Source organism: Papilio xuthus, unplaced genomic scaffold, assembly GCF_000836235.2.
Source record: "Papilio xuthus unplaced genomic scaffold, Pxut_1.1 DF826949.1, whole genome shotgun sequence".
In the NCBI taxonomy this organism is placed as follows: domain Eukaryota; kingdom Metazoa; phylum Arthropoda; class Insecta; order Lepidoptera; family Papilionidae; genus Papilio; species Papilio xuthus.
In genome coordinates, this window is record NW_013531700.1 from 1,647,609 (window position 1) to 1,674,848 (window position 27,240).

The window sequence follows — 27,240 nt, forward strand, 5'->3', positions numbered from 1 at the left end:
AGAAATAAAATAAGCTTAAATTAGATATTTTTTACATTGATTTAATTAAATCATGGCACTTTAATAGTCATGATAAGAAATTAATTTTTATTCCTGTTTCATTTTATTCCCTTTTCAAATCGATTGATTTTTTTATGTTTATTTTAGTACTTTTTACTAGAATTATAGTGTACCTGGACACTAGTATATAAAATGCTATGAATTCTAATAAGGAGACAGTTTTTTTTTGTTAATTAATAAATTGTTTTACGATTTTTTTGTTCCCATTTAAGGTCTAATCGAAGCTAATTTTGCGCTTAGCCCGTCTGTCTCCTAACAATTTCTCCAGATCTTCCATCCTCCTCTTCCTTAGCAGTGGAATATTGTCGTCCTTGTCGCTCTTCGGTGTTAATTCGTTTTCGAACTTCATCTGCAAGAAGGTATCTTCGGTTGCCTTGATGACGTCATCGGTTTCAAATTTGGTCGCATCAATTCCTATCCAATCACGTGAACCGGTACACGGGTACCATTCATAAGTGCCTTGTAGAGGCATTTCATTTTCAAAATCAAAGTTCCATTTGTGCATTTTTTCCAGTTTCTCTCTAGCGGCTGATTCTTGTAGCATGTTTGCGAAGTTGTCGTTTTTTGCTTCATCTGTTATATCGTCGTTTGGAAAGAGACGTCGTCTCACTGGATTGTCGGGAGATATTCGATGCATGGCTCTTTGGTTATTTGAGGTAGTCTGTGAACAAAGATTGCGAAATTAATTTAATTTAAAGACTTCATTTCTAAATCAATATTTGTCGTCACATGATGTAAGGGACGATTATATCATGACAATAATTACATTCAAAGGTTGCAAAATATTATGGTAATAATCAGATGACAATGATCCTTTGCAAGATTGTCTCATTTGTCACTTCAATGGCGTCAATAGCCTAATGGTTAAGGGTACGGATTTCCGATCACGAGGTCGGGTGTCCGAATCCCGCCATTCGACTATTGTCGTAAACCATATCCTAGCACAAGCATAGAGCTTAGTTGGAATGGTAAAAGAAATATTAGTAAATTTACAAAAAAATCTGCTAATATTAAAAAAAAATGGACCATTTGTCCAATGTTTGCCAAACATTGCTAAACGTTGCTTTAAGATTCGGTTGTTGACAAACAAGATCGTTCGACTTCTACCCAGTAAAGACATATTTGTTTGCATTAAGTGATGATGGAGAAGTTAAGTTGTAGTTACGTTGAACTTTGAAGTGTGATCTGGTAAATAATTTATGCATGAAGACTGTCACATAACTTTTTAAGATTAGATTTTAACCAGAAAGATAACTCGCCGTTCTAGAGATAGCTTCAAACACCGATCGGATGGATCCACATCACATCCATCTAAACATTCGCATTTATAATATTAGTAAGTTAAATAAAAAGCAGCTTTTCAAGGCATAAATTCGAAATACAAATAGTATCCTATGTCCGTCTCCTGTCTCTAAACTACCTCCTCGCCAATTTTCAAACATATCGGTAAAGCCGTTCTTGAGTTATAAATAGCGTAACTAACACGACTTTCTTCTATATATAAGATATTCTCTACCACACTAGTTATTTGTCTGTCAAGTGGAATAGGTAACTAATAGGCTGGTTGTAAGGTTTCCTAATCCATTCCTTTCTTTTTAAGTTTAAAAACAAAACCTTTAGATAAACCGCTTTTAAAATATCAAAGCGCGACATTAAAACCATATTTATTCCGTATAAACTTCCGATAAACATAAAACGCTGCGTAACATCTCGTAGCGATGAGTGGTCGTGTGATGCCTTAATCTGTTCACAGTTTACATTATAAACTTAAGGTGACGACACACTGTCTGGTATTAACGCACCGCATGTTCTTGCTTATAGCCGTTAGCTAAGAAATATAGAGAACTAGCTGTCGCACGCGACTTCATCCGCGCGGAACTTAAAATAACATAATTAAAAGCCTATGTGTTCTTCCAGACTATTTTCATCGCAATCTATTAAGCTGTTCTGCATATACTTTCAAACAAACATCCATCCATCCATCTAAAAATTCACATTTATGATATTAGTAAGAAATGATGATAAAAAGAATTATATGTCTATATTGTTAGGAAGAAAATCCGACACTGTGCCGGTGTACTGGCGCAACACTAGCCTTCCTAAAATGTCGACGTTTATGTCCCTTCACTAATCATTCTGACACTTGACTTTGTAACGAAAGCGCGCAATTCGCGAAAAATAAGGAGCTCACAGAAATGAAAAAGGTTCCAATCCGGTAATAATAACGAAGTAACGGCCCTAGCCGAGTTTCCTGAGGGAGCGGTCGAGCGTGCCATCAAAAAAAAAGAAATAACGAAATGCATTCTGTAATTTGTTTCGCACTAAAACATATCAGTTCATGTCATGTTGTTAACAGAGCATTTAGCGTGTATTAAGCGTCGAAGGTGGGTCGAAGTGGTCACCGTTACTTAATAGTGGACCACCACAATCCACAGTCCACCACTGTTCTGCAACATTAGTGGTAACAAGGAATGCATTCGTAACACTTTACACAATGCACTACCATTGTTTTTACCATTGTGTCATGTCGTGAGAAAAATGCAGTTAACTTTAATATAGTAAATTGTAGATAACTTTATTTTTCTATTAAAAATCAATATACTGTAGAGTTAATAAAATCACATCTTACTAATATTATAAATGCGAATGTTTAGATGTATGGATGTTTATTTGGAGGTATCTCCAGAAAGGCTATACGGACCACTATGAAATTTAGCATACGTATAGAACATAGCCTGGAAGAACACAGAGGGTACTAATTGTTTTTTTTTTAATTCCGCACGGATGGAGTCGCGGGCGATCACTAATAAAACATATAACATAATAAAGTCAGTGTAATAATCAGTGATTAATGTTTGTTTAAATATTTCCTATAATTTTTTATTTCGGTTTCAGCCATAAACAAGAATAACAGTGAGTTTCTGATACCAAAATCTCTTTATAAAACATATCGTCATCCTTATCATTATGATTGACAAAAACAGAGATGATAATATATTTTAAACGGGGATTTTAGTCTCGGAAACTCACGGTAAACCATGTTTTTGAACGATTTTGTTTTGTTTTATAGAATTTTCGTATACAATTAAAGCGTCGAAATACTTTGGAGTGTTATTTGAGAGAAGTTACTCTAATCAAGACTATAACACCCTGTATTTAGGTCAAATTAAGTCGTTAGCCAATTAAATATGCAAAACAGTTCGTCAGGAACGACAATGGTTGTGACCTAGATTCTAGTCTATATCTAGATGTTGACGAATGGCTATGCAATACGTTACAATCACATTAGGGGCCAATTTTATTGTTCAATGACATTCAAGTTTGTATGGAAACGTATGTAATTTTACGATGAAGTATTTACGTAGAAAACTTATATTATTATTAACTTACAAACTATATTAAAGTACTAGCTGTCGCCTGCGACTCCGTCCGACTGAAAATTTCAGCAATATCCGTACAGCCTTTCCGGAGATACCTTCAAACAAACATCCATCCAAACTTACGCATTTAAAAAACAATACAATCCATTGGTTACTGAGTTCAAAACCTCTGTATAAAACATATCGTTATCCTTGTCATTTTATCTTTGACAAAACGGAGATAACTAGTTTTGTTACGGGAAATTTGATCTCAGAAACCTACGTTATACGATTTTAAGAACTATCTATTTTTACGTCTTGAATTTTTGTTCACTTAGATATTGTTATTTTTTTTTTATAACAGAAGGGGGCAAACGAGCAGCGGGAACACCAAAGTGTTCAACGACGCCCATGGACATCAGCAATACCAGAGGAACCGCAGATGCGTTGCCGGACTTTGAGGTGGATAAGGCCTTTATATTATTACTTTTACGAATATTTCTCTTCCTTTTAACCAAAGTCATTACGAAGTTTAACTTTAAAATGGGTACCAAACTATGTTAATAAATTATTTAGACCCACCAATCAAATAAATCAAATAAATGGGACACCATTTAAAGTTACAAAGCTGTGGGGTCTTACATTACTGTGAACTTGACACAAATATTGACCTGAGTGTGATTAAACTTGACATCGAAAAGAATGTGACATTACTTAATGTTTTAAATGTCAATGTTAAACGTTTATACAAAGGGTTCGTTAATTAAAGGTTATTTGATGTTAATTTCTAGTTTTACTAATATTATAAATTTGAATGTTTAGATCAGTGGTTCCCAAACTTATTTTGTCTACTGCTCACTTTGAGAATAAATATTTTAAGCGCCCCCATATTTTCACATATTTAAAAACCACTATAACTTCAAATTAAATTAATGAATTATTGTGACCTATATATGTATATTAACGGAGAATTCTAAACAAAACTTTTACTATAACCCGCAACTTAAGACCTGCATCGCCCACTTTGGGAAAGACTGGTTTAGATGGATGGATGTTTGTCTGAAGCTAACTCCGGAACGGCCAAACGGATCTTGCTGAAATTTGGCAAAGATGTAAAACATAATAGAAAATATTAAGCAATTAAGCTGGCATTTCGCAATTATTTATTGAAAAGATTAAGTTGCCTTTTTATAATATTTTTACTTCCTTACATTCTTAAATGAAGTTAAAACTTTTAACAGATTATCCACAAAATAAACTTTATAACTATTTCTTCCGTTTACTTTTAATCTTAACGTCCGTATAAAGCGCGCGAAACAGAAACATCACAATGAACGCCATTTTGTTTTTTTTTTGAGATTGTTTTTTTTGATCTTTCGCTTTCAAAGAAAATTTAAATATGACTACGTGTATGGCTGAAACTAGATAAAATCATACTAATCGTGTTCCACGGTTTTATATTTTACGTATAATTTAAGCGTAAATAGATTCAATGTTATTCCTATTTGCTGACCTTCTTATGTTCGTAGCAATATAACATCATATTGAGATTTCAAAAGCAAACATAATTTTCGCACATTCAAACGAACAAGCACTTTTTCTTCTCGATTACATCGGTACATGTATGGTTACCTGAAAGCTTATAATTTTCAATTTCCAGTACTCAGGAAGCACCATAAAATTACGTATTTATTGCAGTTGAAATGGCGTTTTAAATCAAAGCCACCGACAATGTCACACGGAAAGGCGACAAACTGCGCGGGAGCGTTCTAAATTCGAACAAGGGCGCGGTAGTTGGTTCCAATTGATGCGCGCGCGCACGCGCCTCCTCACGGTCACGGATGCAAAATGGCCGCCACAACGAACCGCTTCCGCACAGAAGCCGACAAGTGCATCCGAATCCTGGTACGTCACATCCCACCGGGGACGTAACACGGTCGGAAGTTGGGATATTCTCAGGACAGACAATGTTCCAAATAAAAATCTTAAACATTGTAAAAAATATACTAATGGTTGCAGCAACTAAACGGCTAAAATTATAAATGCGAATGTTTAGATGGATGGATGGATGGATGTTCGTTTGAAGATATCTCCACAGCGGTTGAAAGGATCTCGATGAAATTTGGAATACGTATAGATCATAGTCTGGAAGAACACATCTCTCTCTCTTTAAAATAACTGACCTGTTCATCAAAAAGCTGTTAGAGACAAGAATTTATGTAACAAGCAAATGACGATAAAAAATGTACCATAAGCGACTAGAATCACGATCTACTGAATTCAAACATTTTTTGTCAAACATCGATCAAATTCAAAATGGCGTCATCTACGTGTCGTGAGTTACTGATGCAACAGTTATACAACAGTGGTAAGTAGGGCTGCCGCATATGTGCTGCAATACCATAACCAGACAGAATACATGCGTAAAGTGGAAGTAATTCCGCGTTTGGCGAGTGTCTGTCGGAGCCCTAATTCTTGATCTCTTCCCCCCATCTGTGTTTTTCTTATAAGTAAAGGATGCAACAATGTGTATTTATTACCAGGCGAGGTGTACGTTTTCTTTTATGTGTTTTAAAGGTAGTCAACGTCTTTGCAACCTTTTAACTTGTAGCAGATGTGTATGGGTAGTCAATTCGCTATTTTAGCGAAATCAGATAGTCATTTCCTAATTCACTACTTTATTACACAAAATACTGGCGCAGCTCCGTCCGCGTGGTATTAGAAAAAAACTTAATTAGTAGCCTGTGTGTTCTTCCGGATTATGTTCTATATCTATAGCAAATTTCATCAAGATCCATGAAGCCGTTTTGGAGATATCTTCTAATAAACATCCATTCCATACATCCATACATTTACATTTATAATATTAGTATTATAAGATGTGGGCTTCGGTTTTGATATCTATGTTTACGAGTCAGAGGTGCTTAGTCAAAACACCAAGAAGTCAAGGATTGTCAAGTTACTTGAACAAGTCTTAATTTCCTTTTTCATCACTGATATTTAGTTTGTGTTTTGTTTATTAAGTTGGCAACCCTAGTTAATACAGTTATGTATGACATACGTCTTACTCTAGTTGTTACGATAACTGTAATTAAGTTTTTTTCAACACCAGTTCATATTTCATCTGAGAAATTTAGTTGATATGTATTTTCCAGTGTCAATTCTTACTACAGTACAGTTACTTGGGAGCAGACGTTTGTTAAGTTTGGATGCTATTAAAATAGAAAATTATTAGGTTAATATCAAACTTAGTAATAAATGCGAATGTTTAGATGGATGGATGGATGTTTGTTTGAGAATATCTCGGGAATTGCTTAACGGATCTTGATGAAATTAGGCACAGATGTAAAACATAGTCTGGAAGAACACATAGGCTACTCATTGTTTTATTAAATTCAGTGCGGACGCACTGCGGGTGACAGATAGTGACTTATATTTGATAAAATGATTTTTAACAAGTGAACAAATATATTTATAATCTGTACATGTAATAAAATTGCAGTGTCTGTGATCGAAAAAATATTTGCATTATTAAAAACGCAAAATCCAAATTATCATTTTTTTTGTCTCTCTGTTTGTCTGCAAGGTCGCGTTTGTTCCCGAACTGTTGGACCGATTTGGACAGGACTTTACCGGGAACTTTTTCTACAACTACTAGCAACTTCCTTAATCCTGCGTTGACGAAGTCGCGGATGACTTGTTAAATACATGAAAGCAATACAGTAAATTCCAAAATAATTCGGAATTATTCAAATGGTTAATTTAATAAAACTTTTTTGAATCAATAACGTTAAGTATAGTATTAGAGATGGATCGTTTTTCAAAATCACTGTAACAAAAATAAAGCGCAAACTTTAAAACATAACTCTGCAGGGGTATAATGAAAATAGATTCGTATTAGCGCTGGCGAGGGCGGGGTTTGAAAGAAGCGGGAGGAGGGGTTCTTCGAAACTCTTCTAGATTTAGCGCAATGGACACCCGGCGATTCTCCAAATAGTTTCCATCTTTGGAAATATATTTTCAGAGTTATCCAAACGACGAACAAATGTAAAATGTTTATTTTGAATATTTAAAAGAACGCAAACAAACCAAATTATAACAAATATATTTTAAAGCTTATAAATAAAACTTAAAGAAATAACAATTTTGACATTAAATATATTAAAATTGTCGAAAATAATGACTTCTTGGTATTAAAAGTCCTAAAATTATAATAAATTCTGCATACAGTTATTGAATTATCAAGATTACGGTGAAAACCGCTATTTAGGCTAACATGTTCTTTACTTTTTACTAAACTTTGGTATTTAAACTTTAATTGATTAATTTTGATACTTTTCCCTCATCTCTAATTGTTCCAAGAAAGACACGGAAACTTAACCAACAGCTAAAGTGTTTTCTAACAAACGGCTAACAGATAAATTGTTCCACAATTTACTTGTATCACTTAATCATCGGTCACACAAACGGGCCGCGTGAATTACCACCCGCATGTCTGTCTGTGCGTGTCCCTCTCGGAAGCCAACTCAATTTACATACGCCGCGATTTCCGTGTAATCTGTCGCACATTGTTTTTTGCCGGCCCCTATTTCCCGCGTCTCGTAATGTGACAGATTGCACTTTATAAAAAGCACATAGGTCTGACATACACGGACCTTATTGCACGGATCTTACTGCAGCTGACAACTACGCGGACAATAAACAATGTCATCTTGACAGTATAATATTTTGACCGATATTAGTTACATAGTTTAAGGTTGCCATTTTCATAATTTGGAAGTTCCATAAAAATATCACGCATCTTGTGACGTAATTTAATTTACTAATATGTTTGATGTATCGATTTAAATAGTAAGAAATTAGTACGAGAACTCAAGGCAATTGCTTGGAATTGCAACATGGACAACTTTCGGAAGTTGTTAGGAAAAATCTTGTTCATTGGTAACCCTTAAACTTTTAGGCACACCCCTATCACTGTCAAAAAACTGCCATCTTTTTGGATAGCAGTTGGAAGTCGAAGCTAACTGTGTAATAATAGAATAACCACTGTTGTTGATGCGTTCATATTAATCAAAATATTTGTCATTTCCTTGAATTGATTCGGTCAGTAATATATCAAGGTTCAACACTCCCGTCATTTCGTTCACCGGTCAAATTGTTCAAATTGCATCCATTTCGAGGAATTCATATCCCTGTCGGTCACACTCAGTTCCAATTGCACATCGTACAAGACGAATAGAAATAAAAAAAAAACTAGTTAACTCCGTAGAGTAAGAGAATTCTTTATTACAGACGAGTACGCTTACATTTCCAAATTAAATTTTCTTTGAAAAATCTTGCACAATCAAGTATCAATTTAATAAATCGCACTCATCCACAAATCTATTGCGGAGATAAAAGTGTTATCATTACGTATAGTTACAAACATCAGATCGACCACAAACATTACCATAGCAACGCTTATACAGAGTTAGCACTGGCGAAACACATGAATAAAACATATCGTTTCTCTATTTTTCAATTAGAGTGAGAGGGATAACTATATGTTTTATACAATAGTTTCGTCAATGGAAACGCTTTCTGCGGCTTGTTCGCACCCGACCGCACGCTTCCGCGTTATCTCACGCGTATTAGTGGCAACCAAGTTTTATTGCATTCGACCTATCGTGTGTGACAGGCTTTACGTAATGTCTTCCTAGTCTGTCACCACACGTAAGCACCACTTTAACATTACAGATAATATATTTTATTCAGGTTGAATATTATAGTAATTTAGTAAAAGATACAGAGGAAATATAAGAAATAAAATCTGTAGATCCACTCGACGCCAAAAATAATTGCATCGATTTGCTTGAGCTAATTTATCACATTAACATACTTAGGTAAAGTACTCGTACAGAGTTTTAGTTCTACTAAATACTTACTCTAATATAATAAATGCGAATGATTGGATGTTTGTTTGAAGGTTCTCCAGTACGGCTGCATTAATCTCGCTGAAATTGGGCATAGAATATAGTCTGGAAGAACACATAGGCTACTAATTAACTTTTTTTTAATTCCCCGCAGACGGAATTGCGGGCGAAAGCTAGTTTTGTAATACTTAAAATTCACCGTAGATTTTGTAGAGCGAAAGACGATAAGACTAGAAGTGAAAAGACACAAGGCAATGTTTTCAACAGGTTGGACGTTGTAATATCAGATGTCACCAGTGGCACAGTGCGTGAAGTATCCAGTCTTCAGTTCGGTTCCGCGGCATTGTATAAAACAATTGGCAGGATGCTACACAATACCGCATTGTGGATTGTCATATGTTATTGAATTACAACTTTAACAGCAAAGTTGAAAAGGTCAATGAACTTGACTGTTAAATATTTAACAATTAAGTTCAAAAAATTGGATAACAACAAACTGAGTAAGTTAGAGAAACAACTAAATATAGATTTTCTGCTTGATAAATCATTTTAATTTAAATAAACAATTACTTATAACAGTAATTTATACATTATAAAAAATATATAAATAGTTGTTGGCACTTGACTTGTATTCTGCAAGTCCTGGGTTCAAATCTCGCCATGTACCAATGTTTTTCAATTTTCTATTGACATATGTACATTTATCCGAAGTTCTTACGGTGAAGTAAATCGTGATGCAACCTTCACATATCTAAGAAGAAATTCAAAGACATGTGTAGAGTCTACCCGCACTGGGTCAGCGTGATTGACTAAGGCCTAGTCACTCCTAACTTAGAGAAGGCTCCGAGCACTTTAGTGAGGACGTATTAGTTGATGATGAAAGTTCATTGACCCCGGGATATAAAAAAATCAATGTTCTATCACTTAGAGTAAATGGTAATTTCGAGCGTAGTTCCACAAAGCAGTTAGAAAACAACAAAGAATGTATCAAATAGCAAGTCCATTGTTTCACATAATGCCCGGCGTGTATCCTGCCGGTGATTGTTCGCGACTATTCGAGCGTTAACTTGGAATCGAACCCGCGACAGCACCAAAGAGGATGTTTCAATTTACTAAAAACATCGAATATAGAAAGTAACCCGACAAAATTTGGGTGCCTTTAAATTTTGATACGGCAATTTTTATATTAACTCGCTCTTACGTAGCGATTTAGTAGATTTTCCTTTGTTTGTACAGCTTTAATTCTAAACACTCTTCTCTATAAACGGATAGGCCGTTGCATGGAAATGACAGCTTTTGCTTTGTTCCGATTTACACCCGCCTGTTATAGTTTCTGTCAGTTAATTCTATCTCTATTATACGTCGAATCCTCAACAACTCTATCAACTGCAACAGTCAGCACCAAAATGGCGATGATCAAATAGGCACAAAATAATAAAGTTTATAGCCTGTCTATGTATAATAGTGATTGGTAAATAAATGGATTTGAAATATAACTACAAAACTAAATTTCATTACACTACCTTTCTTAAACGATATTAAAATGCAATCATATTAGAAATAATTGCGTTCCTGAGTCTATGAACAAAACATAAAAGGAACAAATAATAAAATCAACTTTATAAACAAAACACGAGAAGCAAAATAATCTTTTATCTAAACAAAACACCTCACGTATGAACATAAATCTTCACGCTGTCAGTGTAAATGAAAAACTATAACAAATTACAGCGTGAAGAAAAAAATGACAGCGTTTATAGAAAATAACATCGCGACTCAGAGACGAATGGGTAATAGCAGTAGCTGACTGCAAATGATGCGCGGATAATCCAGCCCTTTGAGGTGGGGCCACAGTGTTAGCGGGCGTACAACTATAGAAATTAATTACGTGTGTTACTAATTACAACAGAAATAAATTAAGTACGCTTGTAATCTGTATATTGTTCTGTTTTTATTGTCTGTTATATGCAATTGGTGTACCTTTTTAATAAATAAATAGTACAGCTTAAGTGAACTAATTGACGTATTATGGCAAAACATATGAACTATCATTTTATAGATAAAAAAGAAAGCTTTATAATCACGGATCCTTTTCAATTTATTATGTTTCAACCTTATGTCTCAGAAACGTGATATAAAATACCTCCGTAAAGACACAAAACTTATTTATGGTGTTGCACAATTTTTAAAAACATTGTACAATAAAATAAAAGAAATACGAAATAAATTCAAAACTAAGTAAATATTTTTCATACTACAACAATATAGAATTAATTTTAAATATTACGTATAGTTTATTAATACATAATGAAATTTCCTAAAGATAGAATTTACTATAAAAATTTTAGAATCCGCTCGCCGCTATAACTCTGACCACATATATTTAATAACATCAAGTACTACCATAATGAACATTGGCTTGCAACGGAAATTACTTGACCGTCCCTACGCTACAGCTAATCATATCACGCACGCATTCCACAAGGACCGGCAGACACAAAGAAATCGACACTCGCGGCACGCGTGCCTCTGTAATTGGCTGTGGTGATTCCATCAATACTTTTACAAATCTACACGCATTATTTAATATCTTTTTTTACTATAAGATATTAAATGAGTTTGAGAATTCCTTGATGGGATAAAAACAATAAGAAATTACAAAAAGATCACTACAATGTACAATTTAGTTTAGTACTGCGCGACATCGTCTCCACAGAATTAAAAAAATAGCCTGATATTTTTTTTTCCAGAGAGAAATGCTTTATGCATACTCCGCGCCTCGGGGGGGACGCGGTAGTTATGTGGGATTCTCCTCCATAGCGGAGGCATACCCACTAAACCTCTCTGTTCCTACAACGCATCGGGACGGGGCCACGGGCACGCTTTCGCTCTCGTCCGCAGCCCCGTCTGCGCCAGCTGCCGAGGCAGCTCCCTCTCGGAGCCTATGATATACCCAAGAAAGCCTATGATATATCCAAGTTCCATCGAAATCCATCCAGCTATCCCGAAAATTACCTGGGACAAAAGCTACCTTGCTGACATATAGGCAGACAAAATTATACTTTTTTTTTCAATTTTACATACAGACACTCCAATTTTATTACTATGTAAGAATAATGTTGAATTAAAATTCGCGTATTTGTTAAAATGTTTGTATTGCATGACAGAGAAATTCCAATATATACGTTGTTCATACGTAAATACCTTCACTGATGTGTGCCGTGAACTTGAACTAAACGTCAATGACCTTCTTAACTTATAGATCAGTGGGTCTAGCACGAATGTTTGTCACAAACGCCGTATTGTCATCGTTAATTATTTCAAAATTAGTATGATTTTTGGTGTCCTCTACGCCACTTACGCTGCACAAATTTTAATATATTTTTTTGGAAAACGTTAATATTCTTGCTAAGTCCACAGTATTTTAAATAAGGAATGCTTCTATACCTCATTTCAATTTGGCACTGTTCTAAAATATCTTGCTATAAAATACTAGTGTTCTCATGACAAAAAGAAAAATAATAATTTATTTAATGGTCATAAACAAAAAGATAGAATCATAGAATTACGTGTAAAGTTTTTTTTTTCAGAGAATTTGCATTTGGCAAAGCCCTGGCACACCTCACTTATATATATATTATATAAAATAATGTAAAAAGTGATTTTTTTAACGATTTTCAAGATAATTTCTACCACCAAGATAGTTAAAGTACCAGGACAACATAACATTAGGTGTATTCAACTTAGCGTATAAAAGCAATCAGTGCAGCCAACTTGACAGCATATTAATATGCACAATAATTTGCAAGATTTTTCCATTGTCCACATATTATTTTTCCGAGTAGAAAATAACAGCGGAAAGAGGGAAGTCATTACGGAGACTGTATTTGTGCAAAGTGCACCCATTGCCGTATCGTTACTGAATGTCACCGACATATTATGAACCTGAACAGTTTATAATCTGACTGATGAAAAATTGATAACTGAACGAGACATTCTAATATCGAAATTATCGAAATTAACTTGTCATATAGTGAACTACTTATCTTGCTAAATTAGTCAGGATAGTTTGACATTTTAAATAACCATCGTAAAATTGATGTTAATCAACGAATAATAAGGATTTCAGAATATACATTGACACTTCAATTTCGTGACAATTTGTTACATCTAGTCAGATTTCACAATGACGGAATTCACATAATAACGAAGACGTGCAAAGCTGTGCATATTGGCGTGTCATTACGGAGACAGCGTACTTGTGCCGTTGCTGTGTCATTACGGAAGCGGCCGCGTGTGACGGACTATGCCCTAAACTGTCAATGCCCCTGGACTATGCCACACGTGGGTCAAGGTTCTGTTTGTAATTATTGATTAAGAGAAAACAAAACAATAAAAATAAGTTAGATGTACATTATCAAAAGTAAATTTGCGTATTAAAAGTTAATTTACGTATTATTTCAAATTAAAGGCATTTTAATCGTAAAAAAGCGTACTTAATAGGATGCCATAGCTATTTGTTTTACTGGTTAGTTCAAATCATGTTAATAATCTTACTGATATTATAAATGTGAAAGCTTAAATGTATAAATGGATGTTTCTTAGAAGACATCTCCTGCACGGCTTCATGGATCTATCTGATCTTGGCATAGATCTAGAACATAGTCTGGAAGAACGCATAGGATCCTAAGGATTTTTTTTTAAATCCGTACAGAAGAAGTCGTGGGCAACAGCTAGTAGACTTATAAGTGTTAGCATCTCGTTTTATTCAATATTTACGATTCATTAACGATCTCGTGGGATACACACTACCCCATAATTCACAGCCCTACTTAGAAGTCTCAAGAGGCAATCGAGGAAACATTTTGCTTACAGACTGTTATAGATTAGAAAAGAGTTAGTCATCGAGTATTCATTAAACATAAAAAAAACTCAGACAATTTCAATAATATCGTAGCTTAAACATATGTCAATCCTTTTATAATCTTTTATAACCTCATTGACGTCTGAATTATTTTTTTTCTTTTTTTGGTGACTGAGTCACTGTTTGCCTTGAAGAGGCATTTACAGCTTCACCGGGCTTGAGGTGGCCGATCGCAGATGGCGCTTAACCTGAACCTCGTTTGTCGTCTCTTATAACAACACCGGCCGTCAAAGGGTTAAAACACTAGCTTCACTAAACAATATCTAGATGGTTGTGTTTAAACAGATCTTTTTGAAGTAATATCTCTTTCAAAATCTATAGATGATAACAAATTTATTTTATGTAAAATGTAAAAAAAAAAAATTAAAACGCATATTAAAAGCTTGACTAAAAATTCCATATAATTCTTTTACTATTGAATATTTTATTACTACAACTAAAATCAATAGTATTTATAGTAAAAAAGGGTCTTTACAGACAGCCACAACAACAAAGTGATCCTATAAGGGTTCCGTATTTTTCCTTTCGAGGTACGCAACCCTAATAAGTTCAAATGATATTTATCTATTAACTAATTCTTAATAGTATATTAATAACACTATACAGACACGAATTTCTCATAATATTGCAATAAATACGTATAACTAATAGCTTAGTGAAGGTTGCCAATCAACTAGAGTTATGTACTGACCGTTCTATTCACATAAAATGTATATAAAATATTTAATGCCACTTGAGACATTGGCCAAGTGTGTCATTGCTAACTAAAGTATTTTACTATCTTACTAATATTATAAATGCGAATGTTTAGATGGATGGATATTTATTAGTATCATCAGAACGGCTTCATAGATCTGGATGAAATTTATATATTTATAGAACATTGGCTGGAAAAAAACTTAAGATTAACTATGATCTCGGAAATATGTACGAGCACTGCTAGATAATTCTACAATAGTTAAAACACATCTCGTAGAACATAGCGTCAAATAAAATATAGTATATATAACTATTTCATCCTTCTTTCTTATTCTGCGCGAATGAAGTCGCGGGCAATAGATAGTCTTAATATTATAAATGCGGTTTAGATGGATGGATGTTTGTTTGTAGGTATTTCCATGAGGGAAGAACGTATCTCGATTTAATTTGACATACATATAGAACATAGTCTGGAACACATAGGCTATTAATTACGATTATTCAAAATCCACGCTGACGGAGCGGGCGCTAGTTATATTATAAATCAAATATAACCGTGAGCTACCACTGTCTAAACAAATTATATATTTATAGAATAAATTATCAGCAGTGGAAATCAACTTTAACTTAACCTAAAGTTAATTGAACGATTACAAACATCTTAATAAAATTCCACTCCACGATCGCCCTTTAAGTACATCAAAAAGCTCTTTTAAAGTCCTTAAAAGCTGTCACATCAACATTGTTTAGGCTTCGACTTCAATCACATTCGGATGTATAATTTATATTGACATCTCTTTCATTTTCTTTGATAAAAACAGAGACAACGATATGTGTCACGGCAGTCAAAACTCATATCATCAATTTAATATGAGCAATGCGCGTGCGCAACTCCCATAAAGTGATTGCGAGTACCGGATGTAGTGACATCGCTTTACCATGTCCCGGTTGGAGCTTAAATTGGTTTACTGTCGTAAACTTTCAATTTCCTATATTTTATGGATATGAAGATTCAATATTTATTTGATTTATTTCCGTTATATATTTCTAGGGCCCTACATCCTCTGCGCAGAAAAAATAGCCTATCATATGTCCGTTTGCTTCACGTACCTTCTTGTCCAAGTCACGTCAAAATCGGACCAACCGTTCCGGAGATTACCCGGAACAAACGCGGTCTTGAGGACGGACAGACAGATAAAAAAATTAAATAAGGTTTTCATTATCAGCTACGGAAACGCATCGTATGTAGATATGATTTTTTTTCTGTATTACATACAGACAATACAATTTAATAATATGTAAAATTTTGTCAGATGCCATAACATATTAAAAGAATTAAAATAAAAAAACATTAAAGAAAACAAGATAAAGATAAATTATGACGCAAATTAATCTCTATTCGAAATAATTCTCAAACGTTACCAAAGTTTGTTTTTAATTCAATTCCAAAAACATAAATACGAAAGCAGGAAACTAAATCTCGCTCCGCATCCGACTTAAACAAACATCCCCATCCCCTAACGTACGCACTCACCCCTCTAAACTAAAATAGATTGGATAAGAAATACTTCCTCAAATTTTTTGTTTACTTACTTACATTTTAATTTACGCTTGTCACAAAAATTACTAAAGAAAATAGATTTTATTGTCTACAATACGTAAAGTGCGTCATAAATAAATCTAAATCAACGTCTACCTTAAGTGGACATCAGGACGTGACTTATTTAAAAAAATATACATTGTATTCACAAAATGTAACTTAAGTTTTCAACTTATTCGTTCCAGTCTTAATCGGGTCAACAGGTTTCTAAGGTAAATATAATATCTCTGTATAAAACATCCCTGTCATTATATTTGACAAAACAGAGATAATTTAATATGTTTTAAACGGGAATTTTGATCTCAGAAACCCACTGTAAGCGAAACTTTTTGCTAGCACATATTTAATATTATTTTTTCCAGATGTCCGACATTATTTTACTTTTAGTATAACAACAACGTATGGAACTTCGTCTATAATAAATATTATTTTCAAAATACGTTTCTACCAAAAGCTAAACATTTAACTGGCATAGTATAAACTGCAGTTAAACTGATGTAATAATAAACGGGCCCTTTAGTGAAAGTGAGAGCAGATGTACATCGGGGGGCGAACTAAAGACAATATCGATCTTCTAACGGTGCGCGTGCGCGTGCTCGTTGTATTGATTTTATGCCTGACTTTGGGGTTGGTTTACACAGGGGAGCGAAATTTTGAATCAGTTTTATCACACATGTGTTTATATTATGAATATTGTCGCTCATATTACGTACAATAGTTGGAACAGAATGCTATTTGAGTGCACGCAAAAGCATGTAATTTATTAAATCCAGTAACAATTTTGTTAAATGCGAAAGTCTATATGGATGGATGGAACGGATCAATGAATCTTGGTAAAATTTGACATACATTTAAGACATAGTCTGGAAGAACACATAAGATACTAAAATCTATACTAAAGGTTTACTAGAGTAAAGGCTAACTTATTGGCCAATTAATTAACTATGCGGCAATCAGTGTATTTATCAAACTGAATCTACATTAAGGCAATCCCTTAGTAACTATTTAATGCTTGCGACAGTTACTATGTTATTGTAACCAGAATTCCATCGACATTATAACAATTTAACAAACAATAGGTCAAAGGAAATGTCAATCGGCAGACTATAAGGTAGAGTACACACTACACATGTAAGATGCGAGACAAGAATATGCGATGAGCGTGTCGTGACCTGCCCACACGAGGGGGTTATACGTATGTCACGTAAGAGCACCTCCACACAATGTACTTAGGATAAAAGGATTTTTAAGCATCATGCACTAGTATAAAGGCCTAATTATTAAAAACATACGACAAATAAAATGGGCAATGAAAAACAATATTATTGGGTTCTTAAAATGGCAATTGTTTAAATCAAGTATTAAATTAATAAGAGATGAATACAATTTTGACTTTTAAATCCATGGGTTTAGCCCATAGACAGCTGAATAGGTAAAAACACCCTTCCAAAAAAGAAACACGTGAGTCACTTATAACTTAAAGTTCATTTACTTTATAAAAAAAGTATAATCTTCTTCAAACATGTCATCTCTGAGACAATATAGGTCACACGTGATTATACGTCAGAAGTATAACAGACCATAAATTTATCAGCCAGGGAGTATTGTTCCACGCACGGGCCCGGATGTTTACCCTACAGGGGAGAGTGGGGGATAGTGGTATCACAGAAGTGTGTGCAAGTTAGATGCTGCTCCCCCTAATCGGACAATGACCTTCAGATAATGCATCTTACACGTGCCGTTACAAGGCCAGGGTTGACAAACTCGAGAACCATATCTATGCATTTACTAAACAGAGGTCTTCGTGGTCTTACGAGATGGACTAGTTCCAATTCAAATCTATAAAAGTTTTTTGTTAAAGTATAAGGCGGCACATAAAATCACCTAAGTAGAGAAGTGACCGCTGCCCACAGTCATCCACATTTGCCTATCTTTATTCGACAGAGGAGAGAACGCACAAAAAGATTTCCCCTTCCTACCCGTCTCCGGCTCGCACACTCATCAGACGAAACGCGGCATAACTTCCACTAAACCCTGGTCTTCATTGTGATTGTTGTATTTCACCTGTCAAGAATCAACCTTTACCAAAAAATCCTTTAGTATCGAAAATGTGTAAATTCGATACAGGAAATCAAAGAGGGTGTTTCTTCCAAGGCTAAATATTTCAAGGTTCAAGCAAAGCTTTCACAAAAGTACCAGGGTCGCATAAGTAAGTAGGCAGATTTAACAATCGAAGGTTAGACAGGTGATAGATTTCCGAATCCACCTGCCATAGATTTAGATCTATGCCACACGTTTGGGCAACCGATATTCAAGTTCAATGACACCACTTTCTAAATAACTTCGTTCCTATGTCTTACGCAATTCCATAATTATAATACACCTGCCTATGTAGTTGTTTCGCAGCTTGAGAATAAACAAATGTACCTATATATAGTGTATCGACCTTAATACGAAGTTTAAGGTTATGCCTTTGAACTATTTTCTGTACCTATGTACAGAAATAATTGTTTCCAAGGTCTGGAAATGGACAATAAAATAAAACCAACCAAAACAAAATCTCTGCATGAAACATATCGTCCTGTCATCTTTGACAAAAGATAGCATGTTTTTAAACGGAGGTTTTGGTTGTATAAACCCACGGTTATATTAGAAGCTACGTATCCAAAAAAATAATGGAAAACAAGGAAACTTATTACAAAGGATTCTGCCTGGAAATCACTTACAACATTGTAAACAGCGGTAGTATTTCGAAACAATATTGTCGACATAGCAACCTTATCAATTTCAAACAGAAATGTAATTTAGTAACACTCACCATCAGTATGTTATAACTCGTGCCACAAACACAATAAAATAACAATATCAAACTGGTGTAAACAAAACTAAATGTTTTTACGTTAGCATCATTGTCAACTGGCAAATGACAGCGGAAAGACTGACGTTGTGCGAGCGAGACAGATAGAAAATCAATAAAGTGCAGCTGTTTCGAAATCACGGTAGCATTATACTAGGAACACCATAAATATAATTTTATTTATAGTTTTTAAAGCAAAGACTAAAAGGGTAAGGAATTGCAGGTTTCAAAAGTAACTCAACAAATGAACGCACTTCTTTTTGGATTTAAAATTGAAAAAAAAGTAAAAAAAAAATCTTTTCAATTGGATCGTAACGACGTTTCGTGTATCATACACATTTTATCTAAAAATAACATTTTAAATCTAAAAAAATATAAAAGATTCGATTATTTTTCGTATGATCCTCTTTTCTTAACAATTTGAAAGTTACAAAAGTAAGACGAAAGAAAGTATGGATGGATTGTATGATAAAAGATATGCATTAGACTTAAGCACTACATTAAGAAATAAACTTAGACAAAATGTAAGAGTAGTACACACTGTAGGTAGAAAAGGGACAAGATGATGATGAAATTGTCAATGATTAATTTAGAAATTTTTTTGATTAATTTATCCATATCCTACAATTTCTAATAAATATGGTTGCCGAGTTCTCGTAGTACGCATGCGCGAGTCTCGCGCCTGCGTATAAAATCAATTTCTTTGTCTTTGGATAGACTAATTTTATCTATGGTTGAATTTACATAAAAACTTTTTTTAATCTTTAATGCACTATTATTAAGTACAATTCTGTTTTCTATATCTAGATTATTTGCCTGTTTGACCTTTGAACTATTTTAGTCGTAAGTGTTGATAACAATCGTCTCATATTGTTTACTTTACGATATGTATACATTAAACGGTTATAAATTACTTTAATTATTATAAACATGTCTAATTCAAATGAAATATATACAAAATATTATTACGAATGTTTAATGGATTAGTAATTTTGTTATTTTATCACAATACTAGATGTCGCGCGCGATGCTGTCCGCGCGGAGTTATAAAAAAATTATTTACTCATGTGTTCTTCCAGACTATGTTCTACATCGACGCCATTCAGCGAAATCCTTCTAAATCGATCTAAACTTTCGCATTTATAATATTACTAAGATTTTGTAAAGTTTAAACTAAACCAACGTATTGCAATCGTGGTTAATAATACGTATTTTATTTAAACGAGAAATTTGGGTATCCGCAACACTAGAGAGACCGCAAATTGTTGCCTTTAAGGAAAAGTTAAATTCGCTTTTTGAATAACAATTACTTTCATTTTTAAGAAGAGAATTCAACTTTCTAAATCAGATTCTTATCTCAATTTTAAGGTATAAAATATATAAAAATACTTACAATGGTGTGTTGTCTATGAAATAAACAAGGCCAAGTTTGCAGTGAATTACTACACGTTATCGATAATTCCGCGCACAAAGATCTAGGCAATCTGCATACTAACAATGGGCAAGGACGCGCCTCAGTAAATATCGCTTGACCAGTGTTGGTCATATACCTATTTTCACTTCTGGTACGGCTAAGAGTTTTGGTACGGAAATAAATTCGAGGGCTATAACTATTACAATTAATACTGCATTTAAAAGTTACTGATTTCTAAAATATATCTTGTTTTTATTTATGATATTTTCAATTTTTTATTTATTTGTTAATTTATCAGAGTCGAAGTAAGTATACATTAATTTGATGTTACTTTAGGAGCTAATATTTAGTAATCTAGTATATTTTGTGCATTAGTACAAACGAAACCGTTATTCAGCACATTGATGATTATTTTAATAGATACCAGACGTACCAGATATTAGTATAATTGGTACGGATCTTTAATTACCAAGTCTTGCATTTTCAACGACCTTCAGTGAGCCGGTCCCACGCTGCAACTGCACAAACAATGCGTTACTGAAATATTCCGGAGCATATCGTGCGAAAAACGTTCATTCCGTAAACATTTTTGCTCGAACGTCAATATGTTTGTTTGTACTGAGATAAAGCTAAATTGTTGCCAGAGTTATAAATAAAGCTTTATTTTCTTAAACATCGGAAAAGGAAGATTAATTATTCTCATGACTGTCCTGTGAATAAAATGTACATTTTGTTTTTTTTATAAGGGAAGGGAAGAATAATATTTAACAGTGTTAGAGCCCTTCGCACGAATTGGCCCGGCACACCCGGTGAAATACCACGACCACAGAAGACGAAGAAGAAGTTTCGTCTGATGAGTGTGCGTCCCGGAGGCCTAATTTAGTCCTTTTTCCCTTCCCACCCTTTTTCTTATAAGGAAAGGATGGGAAGTGGAAGTGCATGGGAAGGGAAAATATTTTCTTTCCGTGCATCCTCTCCTCCGACGATTAAAGGTAAGCAACATATGCAATTGCGTATGTCTATGGGCAACGGTCACTTCGCTATTTCAGCGATTTCAGGTGGCCGCTCGCTTGGTTGCCATCTTATGATATAAAGAAGGGGGCAAACGAGCAGCGGGAACACCGAGGTGTTCATCGACGCCCATGGAGCAATACCAGAGGAACCGCAGATCCGTTGCCGACCTTTGAGACATTTTTTTGCTATAATGTACATTAAGTTCCTATTAATGTTACTACGGTTGAACTCCCTTATACTTCTTTTTTTATATATTATAAAAATAATTGAAAAATGCTTCGCATATATAAGACACCTAACTACAGAAGTTCACAATCTTTAACAAATTACAGAAGACCACTTAACAGGTCAATTGAAAAATCCTTTGACACTAATCACCTGCCTACAAACAGTTTTATCAAGTTTCCGATAACAATCCTTCTATCGTATTTAACGCCTTTTAACTCATTACAAACCGCTTATAAAAACATTAGTTTAATAGTTAAATAACTCGTTAAATGATGCCCGCATTCCTTACACTCTTTTCCGTTTTATTTGGTTTCACTTTCGATTTACGGCAAAAAGCTTACAACTTTTATAATACTTGTAGTTTTTATAAGCAATGTTTGGTAATGCAGTGGCTTGGTACTAAGTTTCGATTTCATTGGTATATGCAAGTCATGTTTACACTATAATACTACGATAAATAAGAATTGGTACGGTCAATGGGATTCTACGTTACTTGTAAAAAGAGTACAGCTCAATTATTAACTAGTTGTAGTTAATAATTGAGCTGTACTCTTTTTATACTTATCGTGGGTTTCTGATATCAATATTTCTGCATAAAACATAGCCCTTTTTTCATGGTTGACAAAAAAAGATAACGCGATGGTTTAAACGGAGATTTTGGTCACAGAAAATCACGGTAGGTGCAATATAGGGTGCCTCGGCAGCTGAAGCAAGCGGGGTTGCGGACGAACGCGAAAGCGTGCCCGTGACCTCGCCATCCTGTGTAGGAGGAACAGAGGGGTTTAGTGGGTATGCTTCCCATCTGGAAGAGAATCCCACATAACTACCGTGACACCCCCCGGGGCACGGAGTATGCATAAAGCAGTCCCCTCTGAAAAAAAAGGTGCAATATAGGGCATTCAACTCTTCGAAAAGAACGGAATCATTCCAATTATCATTTTCATGGGATATGACCACAAATTGTATAACAAAATGTTTAACTCGATTAACTAAAGTAAATTTTAAAAATCAATTTGTGCGTTATACACGTTTTTATGAAGTTTTTTCCAACGGTTCATAGAATCTGAGTACCAGGGTAACAGAAAACAGTAGTATATAACTAAACATTAATGTTATATGATATGTATTTAGAAACATAATGAGACAATTACACGAAGTCGTTTGCATTCCGATTGAATAATAGCCATTGAGAGGATATTATGAGTTGACAGTCAAAACAACCGATTGTCACGAGCCAATACAATAGGTGCTAAAAGACATGTTCTTTGAACGCGTTTTATAGACGATCTAAGTGATTTTAATCTTAATCTTCAAGTTTATGTTACCTTAGTACCTAAATACTTGAATAAGCCAATTTATATTATTGACTAATTTGTTGTTTAGTTACTCATTTTTGTGGCTACTTTTATTATTATGCCTTTTAGTATTTTTCGTGCGATTAAGTCACGTTTTTTCAAAACGACACGTACTTACGATATTATGAATACTGAATGTTTATTTCACTATAAAATTTAACACGATAATTCTATGGTTTTTTTTAATTGTATTATTAAATTATACAAACTAAGCTATATTTAATAATAATAAGATACCAATTTAAAACAAAAAAATTAAAGTACCAACACACAAACAAAATCAAACAAATTATTATTTCTAATATTCAAAAATAGAATGTTTTAAAAATAAGTAAAATTTAAATTTGAATATCGAATATAAAGCCATTTCGTAGCAACGAAACAATTTAAAAAATCGAATCGATATCAAACATCGACCAACCCTATTCCTGCAAAGGACAGAAACTAGTCCTTAGAAAATCATTACCGCAGTGAGACCGGAATGCGTGCGAAGTCACAGCACTAGTTTTTACATGAAATTTAATCTAAACCGAGGTCTGATACTTCCCGCGAATATTGCATTCCCTTTTTGCTATCAACTAAGTGAAAATTTATCTATGAGATATAATTTATGCAATAAATCATATTTTGCATTGTAACAACCAAGATGATATTTGCTAGTGATGTGACGATTGTTAGTGTTTAATTTTTTTGTCATATCTTTCTTAAATACGCGACAAATAGCATTAAAATGTTAATAAAATAAAGGAGAATATTCTACTTCAACCTAAAACTGATGACCAGATAAAAAGATAAGGATAGCTAAAATGATTAGATTTTCTGTTTGACTTCTTCCTTAAAATCCTTCCGCTATTCATTTTTAATCTATATCCCTGTCATATGTTAAGACGTAGTTTATTTAACGGGCTCAGTTATCAAGTTGTTATCAAAGAATACAGATGTTACGTAAGAGTGTTATAACATAAACCCGCTGCGGGATTCCACGTGACAGTCCCGAACTTAGAGGTCAATGAACCCGCTTAGAAGTATACCGAGATGGGATCACGTGGGTAAAATGTTTTCTAAGAAATTTATGATTGTTCAAATTCATTGATGTTGCTTCATTGCATTTCTTCCTCTTACTAATATTTATTATGCGAATGTATGGATGGATGGGATAATACAAGAGTCATGAAATGCTACGAAATAACTCTTAAGCACCTTGTCCTGAAAAAATTCAACGTATTCCTTTGTTGAAATTCTTCATAAAAACTTTGAAGAATTATTTAAATTCAACGTTAAATAAATTATTTTTTTATTGTAATAGTTGTCACCCCTGATTCCGTTAGCGCGGAATTAAAAAACAAAACTTAATTAGTAGGCTATGTTTTTCCAGACTATGTTCTACATCTATACCAAATTCCATCATGATCCGTTGAGCTGGAAATATCTTCTAACAAACATCTATTCATCAAAACAATCGTATTTATAATACTAGTAGGTATTAGGATAAAAGAATTGCCTACCTTTTTGCTAGTTTTATTAGTACTTAATTAAGAAATTACTATATAAGAATACTTTCCATTTTTCTTTTATCTAAACGATAGAGAAATTACATTTGCACGCTTCATCGATGCAGTACAATATGTGGGAAAATGGCATTCAAAATCGCACGTTATAAGTGAAATGTAACTCTTTATCAAACATAATAAACTTTATGTTTCCGTTTACAGCAAAAGAATTCGATGTTATAAAATAAAACTGTTTTAAATAACTATATTGTTATATAAACTCAAACGCTTAACTATTTCATTTCAACAGAAGAATAAAAAAATATCTATTTTTAATAAATACAATATAAAAAAACTTACTTACCAAAATATAGTTGATTTTAATTTAAAAAAAATGGCGGCGTATTTTTCGTAATTATCGTATTTCGGAACGTAAAAAGCGCGGCAAATCTGACGTGCGCATGGAGCGCGCGCTACGTTCGCGCCAACACTGACGCATGCGCGAGCGATATGTAGCTGATTTGGATGTGCTCACACGGTAGAACTTACAACCTTATTGGTAATAAGGTTAGAAAAATCATTTTAAGAATAAAGTATTTAGTACTGCCAACTAAAATATATTATAGTTTTTAATACTTCCTTGAACGTTTAAAAAGAAAAATGAATCAATTGAAAACCAACTATTACACTTTTTTTAAAATAGGAAACTAGTATAAATTATAGAAATAAATTTAAATATTAATATCATATTCAAAAAAGAAAAAAATATTTAATGTTATATAATAAACTAAATTAATCTATATATATAAAAGATAGTGGTGTTAGTTACACTATTTATAACTCAAGAACGGCTTTACCGATATGGCTAAAAATTGGTGAGGAGGTAGTTTATAGCCAGGAGACGGACAAAGGATACTATTTATTCAATTTTTTTTCGAATTTATGCGTTGAAGAGCTGTTTTTATTTAACTTACTAATATAAATGCGAATGTTTAAATGGATGTGATGTGGATGGTTAGATGGGTGTTTGAAGATATCTCTAGAACAGCTGAACGGATCTCAATTAAATTTGGAATACGTATAGAACATAGTCTGAAAGAACATATAGGCTACACGAATTAAGTTTTTTTATATATCCACGCGGACGGAGTCGCGGGCGACAGCTAATTTCTAATATATACGAGATTATTGCGGTATAGGGTTTTTTTTTTAACTTTGCATTGTTTTTTATCCACAACCAATATCCCTTAGCTGAATCACCAGTTTGTCAACTGCTATATAATCTGTCAACATGAAATGTCTTTGCGTACACAAAGATCTTAGCCACTTAGAGTTCGTCAAGCGCACTCTAACTTATCGTCTAATTGAAATAGGGTGAGAAATATGAAGTGTTTCTGAATTATTCAGTTAATAAAAACAAATATGTTTATATTGTAGGCAATTCTAAATATTTATAGTGACATGATCACTTCTTGTTAGCATACTTTTATAGGACATTTTGTTTTTATATCATAAGGTGGCAAACAAGCGAGCAGTCACCTGAAATCGCTGAAATAGCCAAGTGACCGATGTCCATAGACATACGCAATTGCATATGCGTTTGCCTACCTTTGATCGACGGAGGAGAGGATGCACAGAAAGAAAATATTTTCCCTTTCATCCTCTCATCCTGAAAGTCCACTTCCACTTCCCATCCTTTCCTTATGACACACTTACTTCATCCGAATGTTTTGATGTATGGATTGTTGTTTGTTAGAAGATATCTCTGGCGAAAGCCAAGTTTCCGTAAAAGTTTAATTTTAGTTGATTAGTAACATTGATAGAAAACTGATGTCTGTTTATTTTTTATAATTAAAAACTTATTAATTTAAATTTTGCACTCACATTTTTTCACATTTCTCACAATTCTAGCTTTACAATCTGACAATATCTTTCACATAAGATTTTTAATATCACTCACAAGAATTGTAATAAAACAAAATTTTCGCGGTCATCAGTGCGTGATTTGTCTGGACAATGGCCGTCCAGAACCCCACATTCTACAGTCCTGATAACATGACATTCCCTTGCAATTAAAGTGACCGTCCACATACATAATTATACCATATCTGCTCCATCAATCCTTCTTGGATGTACACTTTCGCGTCTTGATTTATTTCATATTATTAGTCTTTTTGTAAATTATCACTTACTAATGTTAGGAAGAAAATCCGAAAGTGTGCCGGTGTACTGGCGCAACACTAGCCTTACTAAAATGTCGACGTTTATGTCCCCTCACTAATCATTCTAACACTTTGTAAAACATTAAAATCACGCCATTTGCGCCAA

General features: G+C 33.9%; 1 protein-coding gene across 3 annotated transcripts; it reads right to left on the reverse strand.

Moving 5' to 3' along the window:
• Positions 1-233: 233 nt before the first annotated feature.
• LOC106120675 (uncharacterized) lies at positions 234-25,395 on the reverse strand. Of its 3 annotated transcripts, none has more exons than XM_013316043.1 (2): positions 25,277-25,395; positions 234-721 (listed from the first exon to the last, which is right to left on the reverse strand). In XM_013316043.1, exon 2 carries the CDS (start codon positions 695-697, stop codon positions 275-277), a length of 423 nt encoding a protein of 140 aa, XP_013171497.1. In that variant the 5' UTR covers positions 698-721; positions 25,277-25,395; the 3' UTR covers positions 234-274. The 3 variants fall into 3 exon arrangements, with proteins under 3 accessions (XP_013171497.1, XP_013171498.1, XP_013171495.1); XM_013316044.1 differs by lacking the exon at positions 25,277-25,395 and adding an exon at positions 20,805-20,877; XM_013316041.1 differs by lacking the exon at positions 25,277-25,395 and adding an exon at positions 19,373-19,494.
• Positions 25,396-27,240: the final 1,845 nt, after the last annotated feature.